Source organism: Pagrus major, chromosome 13 (genome assembly GCF_040436345.1).
Source record: "Pagrus major chromosome 13, Pma_NU_1.0".
In the NCBI taxonomy this organism is placed as follows: Eukaryota; Metazoa; Chordata; class Actinopteri; order Spariformes; family Sparidae; genus Pagrus; species Pagrus major.
Window position 1 is genome coordinate 3,772,293 of NC_133227.1, and position 15,264 is coordinate 3,787,556.

General features: G+C 38.5%; 1 protein-coding gene across 1 annotated transcript; it reads left to right on the top strand.

Annotated features, from left to right (window-relative positions):
- Positions 1-566: 566 nt before the first annotated feature.
- On the top strand, positions 567-11,662 carry zc3h12b (zinc finger CCCH-type containing 12B). The gene is made up of 5 exons (XM_073479317.1): positions 567-1,347; positions 1,491-1,630; positions 1,982-2,216; positions 2,507-2,613; positions 2,714-11,662. Exons 1-5 carry the CDS (start codon positions 710-712, stop codon positions 4,138-4,140), a joined length of 2,547 nt encoding a protein of 848 aa, XP_073335418.1. The 5' UTR covers positions 567-709; the 3' UTR covers positions 4,141-11,662.
- Positions 11,663-15,264: the final 3,602 nt, after the last annotated feature.

Here is a 15,264-nt window from a genome sequence, read left to right on the forward strand (position 1 = left end):
CTGCAAGTGGGTTGGAGGGGGCTGAGGACATTATGAGGACATAATGTTTTCGTGAGAATTCAACGTGTTCTCATTTACACAGTTTGTTTCTGTGGTTGGACAACTGAACAAATATGAGAAAAACATAAATATTATTGAACGTTGTGTTGACTGCACCGAAAAAGAAGCAAAGGACCCATAAAGAAAGTGAGAAATGGAGTTTCTGTGTGGCATTAAAGTCGTCTTAAATACTGTATTAAGTACTGTAAAGTAGTCTTAAATACTGTTGCACTGTCATTCTCTTCTATCTTGCTACACTGTCGACTGCTTTTGAAAGTAAGAAATATGGATTATTTTAAGGTTAAAGGTGCAGTGTTTAACATAGTTGATTGTTAAGTATCATTCCTTGGTTGTCACATATCTATGACCTATTTGATGGTATTTGACGACATAGGAATGAGACTCAATGATAAACTATCTTTCTCCAGATTGGCTCATTGCAGCATTAAGTAAAGCTCAATACATTTTTCTAATTGAAATTTTCCATTGTATTTTTGCTCTCTTTCAGGATTTAATAGTTTAATTTGCCTGCCCACATAGGGGACACCGTGTGACTTTGGCTCTAAACAAAGAGCCTGTAGCGCTGAAGTCCAGCACTGAGTATGATTCCCTGGTTTCGGTGGAGGTGAGGAAGCATGGGGTGGAACTCAGAGGTGTCAAGACGAAAGTGATGACAGTATGGTCCATGGTGGAGAAGCTCAAAATGGAAAAACGCCCATGGAGGGAGGAGAACATTAACTCAAGCGAGGCTCAGCACGCCACTGATGATTCTGAGGATGGAAGCAGCTCAGAAAGCGAATCAGAAGAGCAGCAACATCAGAAGGTTCAGGTGAACAACAGTGGCTGTAAGAAGAAGGAGCCCTTGGCTGTCACAAAACCCCACCGACAGCTCTGCCGCTCTCCATGCCTCGACCGACCCAGTTTTTCCCAGAGTAGCACTGTGCAAGATTTTCGTGAGGATGAGAGCAGCGCGGGACCAGGGATCAAGACTCCCAGCAACAGGGAATATCAGACGAAGATGGATTTTGCTTTGAAGTTGGGCTATTCGGGAGAGCAGGTGGAAACTGTGCTCAACAAGTTGGGGGCTGCTGCGCTTATCAACGACGTCCTTGCTGAGTTAGTAAGGCTTGGAAACAAAGTAGAGCCTGAAACTCAACCTTGCAGCAGTACGGCCATCACAACAATATCACGGACCCCCTGTGTTAAAGAGACTGTTAGTCCAGAGGTGTCAGTGGAAGATTCTGACTCTGTGGATACCTTTGATAACCTCAGGCCCATCGTCATCGATGGCTCAAATGTGGCGATGAGGTAAGACACCAACAAGCATTCACTCGTATTTAATTTGTCAGTGCTTCATTCAGAATATACTTATGTTCTGAAACGTTTGCCTCTAATGGATGTCCTTTTATGACATTTAAGTAGACCTTATACCATAATTTTTTGTTTTGTAGCCATGGAAACAAAGAGGTATTCTCTTGCCGTGGTATCCAACTTGCTGTTGAATGGTTCTTGGAGAAAGGACACAAAGACATCACTGTGTTTGTCCCTGCCTGGAGAAAGGAACAGTCGAGACCTGATGCCCTCATCACAGGTAGTAAAGCTTTTTTTTATTATTTGAAGTTATACTTAGTGGTTTTAAATGTGGTATGTATAGATATTTACTGTTGGACAGTAACACGTAACCTACATGATAGAAGAGTAATATGTTTTTTGTGTAGGTGACTGAAGCATTACCTTGTGCTGTGGTCAGGGTCAGTAGGCAGAAAGTGCTAGGACACTCTCAACTATGGATTAATCGATAAAATACTATAAATGCCCTATGAAGACTACTGATTTTCAAAATACATTGTGATATTGGTTTTGGTTATGTTTGATGGAATTATTATGAGCTGTTAATGAAATATTAATCAACAGTCCAACTTCCTCCAAATTCCTCTTTCAGATCAAGAAATACTACGCAAGCTGGAAAAAGAAAAGATCCTAGTTTTCACCCCATCTCGGAGAGTTCAAGGCAGGAGAGTGGTGTGCTATGATGATCGCTTCATAGTGAAGCTGGCTTATGATTCTGATGGAATTATTGTATCAAATGACAACTACAGGGACTTGCAAAATGAGAAGCCAGAGTGGAAGAAGTTCATAGAGGAGCGTCTCCTAATGTACTCATTTGTCAATGACAAGTAAGAAACCATAAAGCATTCTTATGGAGGCCAAATGATGTAAATATGCACTCTAAGACTCTTTGAGTCTATGAGTATAGCCATAGAGGAGCTTTGCTAAAAAAAATATATGTCCTCCTCTACAATACAAATGATTTTTATCTCAAAGTTGGTTAGCAGTGTTTATGGTCATTTATTCAAAACACCATAGGACTATTTTTCTGTTGTCTATTTAGTCATGATTTTGTGGCACAGAGTCTTTATGATGGAAATTATAAAGCTGACATTTACTAATGAAATATTTTGAATAGGTTTATGCCGCCTGATGATCCACTGGGAAGACATGGTCCAAGCTTAGAAAATTTCCTCCGCAAGCGTCCTGTTGTTCCAGAGCACAAAAAACAACCCTGCCCCTATGGTAAGTTCCCTAAATATCTTTTTAAAGCCTTGTCTGAATCATTTTTGTCAGCATTAATTAAACGTTAATTTTTTTTTACTCTACTCTTTCTTTGATCAAGGAAAAAAGTGCACATATGGACACAAGTGCAAGTACTATCATCCAGAGCGTGTCAACCAGCCCCAGCGGTCAGTGGCTGATGAACTCCGGGCCTTTGCCAAATTGTCTGCGGTGAAGACAATGAGTGAGGGGGCGTTAGCTAAATGTGGCACTGGCCCAGTAACTATTAAGGGGGACAGCAACTCTGAGGCCAAACGTGTGGCACCCAAACGTCAGTCTGACCCCAGCATTCGCTCAGTGGCCTGTGAACCTCCAGAGGCACTGTCCGCCGTTAGGAAGTCTGAGACAAATTCAGTGCCTTCCCTTGTGTCTGCTCTCAGTGTGCCCACCATGCAGCCTGCCAAGAGCCACGCAGCTGGGGCCTTGAACACACGATCAGCCAGCAGCCCAGTGCCAGGGTCTTTGCAGTTCGCACACAGTTCTCTGGAGCACATGTCTAGTGTACAGTACCCTCCCATTTTAGTTACTAACAGTCATGGCGCCTCTGTTACATACAGTCAACAGTTCCCAAAGTATGACTCAGTTAGTGACCATGGATATTATTCACTGCACAGTGATTTTTCAACTATGAGCATGAGCAGCATGCATAATGTCGACAGTTTCTGTAGCATGGAGCACGAGCATGGTGTGTATCAGAGAAATCCCAGCCACTGCCCTGAATCCTGCCTCAGCCATTCAAACAGTGACTCGTTCTCCTCTTATGGGGACCTGTACCCAAGCTCTGTGGACAGTAGCTTAGAGGAGAGCATGAAGGGGCAGCAGCAGTCTACTGCACAAGGTAGGATGCAGGCTTTCTCCCATGGGTTTCGGCATGAAGCACTGACACGGGTACAGAGTTATGGACCAGAGGAACCCAAGCAGGGCACCCGTAAGCAGCCTGGATCTCATCTAGCACCACATATCCAGCATGTCGCAGTGGGAGCCAGGTCCAGTTGTCCTGGAGACTATCCCCTAACTCAGAATGTCCTCCCACCTTTGTCCTCACAGCCCACACGGTCTCTTGGTATGACTCGAATGGACAGCATATCAGATTCAAGGCTATATGATAGCAACCCGATGAGACAGAGGCGACCGCCACTGTGCCGTGAGCAGCATGCCAGCTGGGACCCTCTGCCTTGTGGTAATGAGTCCTATGGATATCATTCATATCCACTGAGTAATAGCCTGATGCCGTGTTGTGAGCGGGTGATGGTCCGCAGCATGCCAGACAAGATGGAACAAATCTGGAACTCTCCATGGGAGATGCCATCTTCAGTTGAACACCAAGAGCGGTACGTCATCCCAGACCACCAGTATCAAACATATCGGAACCTTTGTAACATCTTTCCTGCTTACGTAGTCCACTCAGTAATGGAGAAAAACCCTCATTTGACGGATCCACAACAACTTGCCGCTGTCATTGTTACAAAACTGAGGTCGTCCCATTGAGCAGTTAATCTTGTTTAACATTCAAAAGTGATGTGATAAGGGAAATACTGATTTTGATTGCAAAGATAGGCACTTGTTAAATGTTGCTGTATGTGCAACATCTGCCCTCAGGAGTTTTTTTTTTTAACGTCTCGGATGGGAAATCTGGCAATCAGATTTTACATCACTAAGATGACGTAGAAGTAATCAGCATAGAGCAAGTTTGTCTAATAAGTTTATCTCAAATTGTAAGATGTTTCAATATATGAAAGCAACGTTTTTATATGAAGTGTGGTGCAGTTGATATGAGGTAACACCTTATTAGAAATCTGGTTCATAACACATTCATACTACCTGAGCAGGGGCTGCATAGCAGCTTTGTGCTATATCCTATTAAATCCTGTTTATTTAATTGATTACATGTTGTATAAAAATTATGGCTGGAGCCCAAAAGTTTTTAGTTTTAAATCAATAATTTTCACGTAATCACAGGATAAATCATGTAAAATATATAAATTAAACACGAATTTAGAAAAAATGTAAGGAATAATTGAAACTCAAGTCACTATTATGAAATGTTTTTCATTCTCATTTGTATTTAGAGTTTTATAGAAGTTATTTTTCACTTCATAATGACATTCTCCCCCCCCCCAAATGCCCCATTTAATTTTTTAAAATCTCATTATTGCATATTTCCCAATTACACGTAGTTTTCTGCCACTTTTTTCACATTACAGACAGTTAGATGCACTCTGCCTCTTTTAAGGAAGCAAATTTAACAAGTGCTACCAGATTTGAAACGACTTAGCTCCTGTTAGCTAGGGCAAAAACAAGGTCAAAATGTCAAAATCAACATCACCACTATCTTGCTGCTGCTGTAAATATACAGACACAAAAGCTCACATCTCCTTTTATTTATTCAGGTGAACAAGGGAGCACATGCTAGCTGGCTAACTAGATAGGCGGATGTATAAGAGCTTGGTTTATTGCTCAGCATCAAAGTGAAGAGGCAGTTAGCTCATCAGCATTCTGTTTCTAAAGATGTTCCCCAGAGAAAGACACACAACTCTGTAAAAGTAAGACAGAGTTTTTCTCTTTTGTAGCTCAAGCCAACGTGAGCTAGCTAATGCTGCTAACATTGGCTTGACCTTTGCTGGAACTTGGGAGGGTGATGACATTACCACCTTCATGAAAAGTGACGGTTTAAGGGTATAATATGTAACATTTCCCCATTAAAATTCTAAAAATTACTATACCTTTGTTAAATATTTTGTTGCTGTGTACTTACTCCATCCAAAATGTTGCCAACAATGACAAGACAAGAGAAATCAGTAATTTTTGATGATACGCTTCATTGGGTTGCTTGTTGCTATAACAACTGGGGAAACACTGAAAAATCCAGAAGATATATCAGCGAGTGAGGAAGGAAGTGACCAAGCATAACATGAAATCAACTTTAATACATTACCTCTTCTGTGATGGTCATTTGACTAACCGTTATAATTTAAACCCTACTTAAACCATAACCGTGTCATAACTAATGTAGTAACAACAACCTAATCATAACTAATGTAGCTTTGTAGTGTAATACTGAACCTTTTCCTCATGTGAGTCAATTTGAACTAAGTTGATCAATAAACACGTTAACACAGTCAAAAAATAGGAAGTAATAACTTTCACCTCCCACATTTGCCTTATTGAATCAGACATAAGAGTGCGTCAACATTGGACACCATGTAGCTTTTATCAGGATCTTGTTCAGGCCCTGTGAATGTGTTATGAAAGGCATCTGAAGTGTTTCTGGTGGAACAGGACTATAAATAACCTTGCTTAGGTCTGCCTCTGCTGTAAATAGTTCTTGTGACTTTTTTGTGCATTTCTTTTGAAGATAAGTAAAAGGGAGGTAGCTACATACCTCACAGCATGAACTATGACATTTAATGGCCTTATATCTGAATGACCTCACGCTTTAGTCATTGTCTGAGTGGTTTCGATGAAAGTCTTAGTCATTGAAGCCTCCTATTTTCAAATGTAAAGCACTATCTCAGTATCTAAAGAGATATATTTTCTCAGCCTCACTTAACAAAGCTACTATTTTGGTAGAATTTGACAGTGCACAAAGCAAGCCAAAAAAGAGATTTGACTTGTACACATGTGCACATATCTATGTACATATAATCACACAAAAGCCATTATTTCAAAGTCATTAATAAGCTGCTAAATAATGCCAAAAAAAATATTTATATAGTGTCAGTACTCCACATAACTTTACATTTTGGTTCACAGAATTGATTGGATTATTGGACAAATTAACATCTGTGTTTGGATAATTTCCTATGGTACTGTATAGTTACCTTTCTGATTTTATTGGATGCTATGTCCAGGATTTTCCTATTTATATATTTGTCAAATTTGTTGTGCTGATTCTTTTCAATGTGAAAATATTCAAAGTATCTTTGTCTCAAACAGTAGCTCTAATGGACTCCTTCACGTTGTCAGTTGAGCAGTTTGTTTTCAGAAAGAGGTTGAACTTGTTTCAAAGACTACTTTACATGCATTTAAGTAATCCGATGATTTCCAGCTTTTGTCAGTGACCTAATTCCTTATGCAGAAACAAGAAACCTAGTTTCTTTTATCAGTTTAAGGCATGAAGAGAAACTTGCGTTACCCAGCAATGTTTCTGATTGAATTTGGCTGTTTATACACTTCATAAAGGCTTGTTCACTTTACATGTGCTAGTGTGCATGCTATTTATTCCCATGCATCATTTCATTTAGAGTAATTACATCCCAAAATGAGTCTATGCTCAATAGAACTATTGATCTTACTATTATAATGTATATGGTTTAGTTTATTAAATGGGCTCAGTCTGTTTCCACACATTAATCTACACATGCTCACAGTTAAACATGCAGTTAAACATGCTATCCCATGGTGGTGCATCAGTGACCTTTTACTGAACAAGGTTTTTGGATAACACATTAGTAACACTCAAAATATGGCAAAAATGTGGAGGAGGGAGGGGAAAAATCTGCTTTCTGACAAACCATGTGTAAACTGTGGTTTTAAAGAATTCAGATTGAACGCGTTTTTCAGTTTCATGCCTTAACCTCATTTCTAACATTTACCTGGTTTCTTATGTGCATGTAAACGTGTTGAAACTTTCATAAAGATTTTGCCGGGCTGTGATGTGACTTAGTTAGGAAAAAGTGGTAGAAATGTACTACTAGAGATGGGAACAGTGTTTACCATCACAGATTAAATGTTTGCACAAGGAATTCTGCAACAGACTGAATATTTACCTGATGTTACATTTGTCAGATAAAATGTTGAGAATCTGGTTGCAACACTTAGGCCTGGGAGTGAGTTAAATATTGGACTCGTTTTGTGATATCTTGTGGTGTATGAGGTTTTGATAATTGTTCAAAAAAAAATGAAGCGAATGCTAGAAAGCATGTTGAAGATTAAATTTACTGTATGGCTTTTTAAAGGAGGCTGAATTGCTCAAATACAGATGTACAGTACGCATACATGCAGCCAGTCTCCTAGGATCATGGAAGGGTTTGGCTGTGCCTTGCAGCACATTGCTCTCAGGATGCTTTCAATTTTCTAACTTTCAGTCTTGCCCTGCCAAAAACAAGTGGTTACTGGCAAGAGTCTACTCTGATCTAGTAGTGATATATTTTGTGAAAAATCCTACATGCAACATGTAGTACCTTAAAGTTAGTTATGTACAGTTGAAAAGTGGAGATGGCATTGCAAAACTTTGTACTTTTTATGTATATCCTTGTTATGCACCTTGAGATCTAGAAAAGTGGGCTAATAGGGTGAGGCTTTACGTGATGCAGCTTTAGCTAGATGAAGTAGTGTTGATGTCCACGAGGGCGCAAAGTTTGCTTATCACTTGATTTGCCCAAATTTTGATCATATGCTGATTGTCTGGCAGTTGTTGAGCCAGTGATCTTGAATTAGACCTTTTTAATTATACCCATACTGGGGCCTAAGAGTGCTAATGTTGGATGCTAATCGCCCCCAGGTCATCAGGTCAAACCTATCACTTGCTAAGCATATTCATGCTCCCAAGGGGATCAACTCCCTTGACTTTAATGTGAGTTTAATTGCCTTTTCTCAAGCTCCACCCTCAGGACAAAGTGCTTACATGAAACATTCATCCTACAATTGCAGAGAGAGGCGTTGTAACATGTAAAGCCAACCCCAATAGCAAGATCATGCTTTGAGTGCCTTTAAAGGGAAATGCCACTTAGTTTAAAGATTCAGGTATTGTACCCCAAGGACTAATATTGGATTGCATGACTTGAGCATTAAAAAAAATTGTGGTCAGTATGGTATCACTTGCATGTGAAAAAGAGAACCGCCAAAGTCTCAAACACAAAGTATAGAAAATTGGCTTCCCATTTGTAGTAAATGGGGCAGTGCCAGGCTATGTTTTGATGACATCATACACCCAAATATTTGTCCTTTGATTTAAGAAAGTGTTTGTAATCACAAAGAAAAATTGCATGAGAGTTTTTTAACTGAGTGGTATTACTCTTTGAGGGGGCTTATCATGTGAGCCTGATTTCTGACTCTGACTCTCATTGGTGGTGCTTCAAAAATATATATAGATATATATATATATATTTCTTTATAATGTTTAGGTACAACCGTGGTATATGAACAGACATAAAGAAAAAAAACAACAACATTTGAATGTGTTTTGCCCAAATGAATTTTGGGCTATGCTGACTTTGTTTTTTCATGAAAAAAGACGAGGCCACTTAAGGCCGGCTGTCTGTTCATGAGAAGGTGAAACAAACTGCCTAAATGTTTCTTCATATGAAACAATCAGATTGCAAGGCTGCTGTCAAGGTTGTTTCTGGCATTTGGCTAAAAGTTTGCGCGCCGTCCTTTTTCCTTGAGATTGAAGAATTGTCGTTGATTCCGAGAAAATTGTGTTCTCAATGCAGAAAGACTGCAGCACAGTAAGATCAAAGAAATAACTCTTAAACTAAAACCATCAACGTGGTTGATGATTGAGAGACCAAAGTAAGATCACTTGGATCTCACTATCAATAAGAACCATATCATGATACTATAATACTTTCAAAACACAACTTGAACACTGGAATAGTCAATTTCCCTGATGAGCTCAAAAGTAGATTTACTTGGCTGTATAATAGTTACTGTAATGTAAGCCCCAATGCAAATCTACCAAAACATGTTCAGGGTTACATTAAGTGATTTGTATTGATCGAGGGAATTAAACTTGAAATTTTGGCTATAAAAAGCTAAATCATTAGGTACGTTATGTGATGTTCACAAACAGCTGAACCAGTTTATGGCTCAGTAAACTTAAGTATACTCATACATGACATTGGGCTGTCGTTTACAGTACATGAAATTAATGTCACATCAATCTAAATTTGGATAAAACTTGTTAAATTCTGCCTAAAATCCAGTTAGATTATGGTTTCATAAAGTCACATGATTTCATTTTAACTGCTGATTTTGCTCACAAGCTTGTGTGTAACTATTTATGGCACAGTGCCACATTTCTAGCACTTCTCCATAATTAGATGATGGGCTTAAAAGGTATTACAGCAAATTCACACTCGGAGTACACTGATGGTATCTGCCCTTATCCTAAAGGTTGGACTCTGCTTTCGCAAATTCTGTCTGGACATTTTTCCCACATGAACAAAAGAAAAGAGAAATGTAGGGATGTAAATTTTATTGTTGTGCCTCTCATTGATTTTTCTGTCTTTATTGGAAATATCTTAATTATGTCTCTGATCATAACTCTACTTCTAAAAAGATTTTGTCTTCACTGGGCAGTTGACTACCTCCAGGACAAAAACAAACTCACTTTTGCTACAAAAAGTTTAAATGTTCCAGTATTTTACTGCTTTGATGAAAGTTTACACTAAAGACCAGAATGGTGGTTCATAGTCCCCACCCTCCCTTTGAAAGTGCCGCAAACAACTAAGCCACAAATGTCTAGAATTGACTTTTGCTTGTTGATACAAATTGTATCTATACCTTGAATGTAACAAAATATGAAATGTATAATATGAAAATAGTTTTATTTAAATAAAGGGGGAAAAAAATCAATGCCATAATGTTTGTGACACTGTGTGTCACTGGGAGTAGCCCATTGGTATGTACTAATTCTTACTGGGTACAGTAGTTAACTTACAGGGACATTTACGTGCTACGTAAAAGTGCACAGATACCCTGTGTACAGCAGTAAGCATCATGTCCTCTCTGTAAATAGTCACACGTGTGTGTGTATATATAGAAAGCGATCTGTAAATGTAACAGTAACAGTTACTTCAGTTGTTCAAATACTTAGATAATTTCTGTGTTGTAATCTGTGCACCCTGGTTAAGTGCATCTATTTCCTCTGAATTGACACGTCTGCTTTATGCTATTTTAATGGGAATTTCAATATTTTTTGAATATATTTTGCCTAATAAAACATGCCAAAGTTATTCTTGGGTGGCTTTGTCAAAAATAATTTTGTGATTCAACACACAGGTTGTCATGCAATGAGTTCTATATTTCAGGGGACAAATGATCTCTTGCACACAAAGTGTAAACCGAATGCAACTTGACACCAAACTCAAATCTGTGTCTAGTCTGATGGTTCAAAACGGTTAAAAGCATATAGCGAGGTTGCAGTGTCTGCAGCATACAGTGCTAGTGTTTCCCCAGATTTGTGTTTGATGTTTAAGATACAGATCCTTTGAAAACAGGAATTTATTGGACTGTTTGGTTGTTGATTTAATGACAAACCCTGTATGTTGACAAATCAGTTGTGTTGAATTGTGATTTATTCTATTTACTATTAAATTATTCACCAATTGTAATTTCATAATTTTGGGCCAGTTTGCACACTGTTGTTTTGAAATTAACGGTCTGTTGGTTTCAGCTGGCCCTATGGGAATAAGACTAGTGCTATTTTCAAGATGTTAATACTGATATTGTCAATATATATTAACTTAAGTTCACTATCAGTTGATCAAGACCAAAGTGAAATGACGATATATGATGATGATAATTGGGTCAAACACACATACACACAGTTATGATCAAATACTTGTTGCTTGATGTCGTGCTGTTTCTGCTACCATATAATTCAAAAATTGAATTATTTGTGTACAAAATTCCACGACAAGAGGTACACACATTTGAGCATGACTACATACATAGTGTAATACTCAGGTTAAATCACACAAACATTTTAAATCATATACTTGGTTGTTTTCTAATATTGAGAAATGCAGTGGTCACCTTTCTGAAGTAGTGTCGGTCTCCTGTTTGACTAGACCATTGTGTCTGCGATGTAAAAAGGGAAGTATAAAGCAAGTTTGTTTGTGTTGTGATGATTTGCAGTATTGTAATCCACACTGGCTGGAAAGCGTTGCTTTTATAGACCAAAATATACAAAAATAGACTATTTGGGTCTGTGGGCTCAAACAAAATGTAAGTCTCAATGACAAAATGTGTTTATCTCCATAAATAAAGCAAAATTCTGTTCAAACTGTGTTTTATCTTTTTTTTTGTTTGTTTGTTTGATTAAACAGGAAAGAGACCTGACAAGATTACAAAAACACAACTGTATTGAATGTTTTGTTTGGCAGTCATTTAAGTGATCTACTTGAATTAAACGACATATTAAAGCTTAGAAATTGTGATGTCTGATGTGAAGAAAGGTAAGAAAATATTCTCCTTTGTCAGTCTGCCAATATGCTTATTGATCCATATGCATAGCTCTCATCCTCCAGAAGTCTATGCAGTGTGTAACACTGACTGGGATTCAAGACTTTTCTGTATGAACTTTTCAACACCCTGAATGAATTACCATTGAAAAAGTGAAATGTTTCAAGTTAAGATTCACTCATACTGAAATTAAATGATAACATTTAGTTCTTCAAGACAGCTGAATAGATGGTCCGAAGTCCTAATTGTTTCTTAGAGGCAGGTAAATAAATGAGAATCAATGCTGTCAATGAGTCTCAAAGGTTCGTTAGTGGGATGGTACAGCCCTGTTGAATTAAAAGGTATTCTTCATTTTTGTGGATTAATGGGCTAAAAGCTTAAAGTCTATACTTGTGTAATTCGTCACAAGTTAGACACCGGCAAGGCCATGTTGTGACTCCAATCCGTCAGTGTACGGAAGTTACAGTTGTGCAACAGCTTCCACAGCACATGCACACTATCTGCTGGTTAAATGTTGTAATAGCTCAGGGCATGTGTCAGTAAGACATGCACAGGCATGTAAATGATTTTACATGAATTCCACTAACAGACACTAAAATGATCTGTTAAACTAATACAATGCACTTCCGAGTGTCCCTAATGAAAATAATCCTTTAAATGAGTCTTCGGAGTCTCTAAAGCCTTTAAAAGAGATGAAATCCAGTTGTGGTTACATGGACAATATTTATTCAATCGGATTGAAATCATTCTGATTAGAGATTCCGGCTGAACTGTTAACATGGATCATGCAAGTTTACATGCCCCAAATGTAACAGAAGAGGAATAAACGTTATAAGGATTAGTTAATTAAAGCGGTACATCCATTGCAGAGATTTATCAACACATACAGTACTGTGCACACTTAATATAAAGCAGTTTGTATAGACTGTGGTGCAATGATAAAGGAGGATTGGGCATATCCACCTCCAAAAGGCTTGTTCTCTTTGGCCCGCTGAGTAATTAGCTCTGGCACAAGTTCAGATCTGGTGAGCATCAACCTTGACTTTGGAGAACTACGCACCATCTTGTCTTTGATTCGGCTACAGTGAGCAGCTCATTCAGGGAGTTTAGATTGTGGGAGGTCATCCTGCCCTGGGAGTGTAGAGATGAGTCAACATGCATAGAAACCTTGTGACGTCTTTGTGTTGAGCTTTCTCTGGGAATATTAAAGCACCAGATGCTCTCCGGGGGATTCCTTTGTGTAGTCACTTTCAGAGCTTAAAACGGGAATGCTGTCGTCATTTCTGCCTCCACACGGTGCAAGTGCACATTCAGCAGTAAGCTGTCTTGTTTTTATCTGAATTTTGTTTTGAGACTGTCAATTTAAATACGTCAATAAAAACATTTGTTGGAGGCCATATCTAGGGTAAAGGTGAAAATTGTATTGAAATACTGGATAGACCCCATCACTGAAGAGACATCAACAAAATACCTTGGTAACTTGGACACAAGTGGCTAAAGACAAGTTGAAAGATTACAGAGGTTAAAGGATTAGTTCACTCCATAATGAAAATGTAGTTATTGTCTACTCACCCCCCTGCTGATGGAAAGCCAGGTGAAGTTTCATAATCCACAACATTTCTAGAGCTTCACAGCAAAACAGTGTAGCAGCATTCTCCTTAACAACCGAAGTAGATGGGGACTTGTTTTAAAACGTAAAAAAGAAAAAACTGAAAAAAATTATAAAATGGCTCCATAATGCTCGACCACCGTAATCCATGTCTCTGGAAGCCCCAAGAGCCCAAATTGAATTGAAAACAGAGGTTATTTACACCTTCAAAGCACGGTCGAGCTCTTGCACCCATTTCAGATGGGATGCTTCCTAATGCTCTTATTTTAGCAGCTACAATGAAGATTTCATCTTAAAAAAGGGTGTAATTAACGTCTTCTCAAATTAATTTGGGATCTTGGGGCTTCTGAAAACTTGGATTATGCCAAACGAGCTGTATGGCGCCATTTTATCCTTTTCTTTTTTATTATTTGGTTACTTTTTAAACTTTAAAACAAGTCCCCATGTACTTCAGCTGTTTGGGAGAATGCTGCAACACTGTTTCGCTGTTAAGCTCCACAAATGTTTTATGGACTGCGAAATTTCTTTGTGAATAGACAATAACTGAATTTTATTTACTTATCCTTTAAGACATACTCAGCTTGGGTCGCTGTGCAGGGAAATGTGTGACTGTGCTGAAAAGAAGATGAGCAATTTAGTGTTGACCACAAATTCTCAATCAGGTATGAGCAGGAAGTTTCATCCATAGCAGATAGATACATAGTCAAGCATCAAGCATTTATTACACATATACACAAAACATGGTGGTACAAAGAAGACATATTTTGGTTGAGCAGTGGGGAGAAGGTTTGATGAGTCACCATGTTTTGGTTGGTGCACACCAAGAGAAGTCAAGAGGCCTGAGGTCTCGTGTCCCATGATAAACCAGGTACAATCTCTGATGTAAAATGTGATGACATTTCATGAAAGAGGCTATTACTGTGATGTAATTAAAAATTATTTCTGCTATCTGTTGCTGCTGTTTGTTTTCCATGATTTTTTTGGGCCTTCCCCCTTGGCATCCACTGTTCTTTGTGGGCACAGATGATTTGACCTTTTTGAAGCTCTGTTACTTGTCTTTTTCTGCTTCAAAAAATCTCTTATAACTTTCTTTCAACCTAATATAACCCCAAATTACAGAAGTGAAATTGTGAAGTTGTGAAGTTGCATTGAGCTATCCTACTCTTGTCATTACTTCAAAATTTGCAAAGGCAACTGTCATTACTGATTCGAACCCTTGTTATCTGGATGCAGGTGCTGTGTGATCTCTGTTGGGGCCGCCAGGACTGCACTGCTCTTTGCATTCACTTCCTTTATGTCTAAAAGTGAAAGAGTACACCGATCCAAGTCACATGCCGACACAAATCAGTTGAAAAGGTGAATCTAACCCTAACTGTAATGGATGGTGTGGAGATACAATGACAACTTTTACATAAAGTACATGATGCACAGTAGTCAACTGAGTCTAAAATACAATGTCAGGGTGTGGCAAATATGGCAGCTTAAGAAATAAGACCACCATTTTAAATAAATACAAAAATACTGAGTGGAAATATTGATTGGAAATGTGTGCTTAAGCTGACGCAAATACCAAAAGATTGAAGACTTAATGGAAACTAAGTACTTCCTATTAGTTCAATCTGTTTAGCCTAGGTAAAGCACTTAATGGGATTTAAGTGGTTTAATTCGTGGGTTAGAGGCAAACAGGACAAAAACCTTTGAAGGATAAGTTCCCCCAAAACCGATCTAGTTTTTGGTCTCACGACCTAGACCGTGTATCAAGACTGTAAATGACGTCTTTTCAAATCCATTTGGGTTCTCTGGGCTTCCGGGGA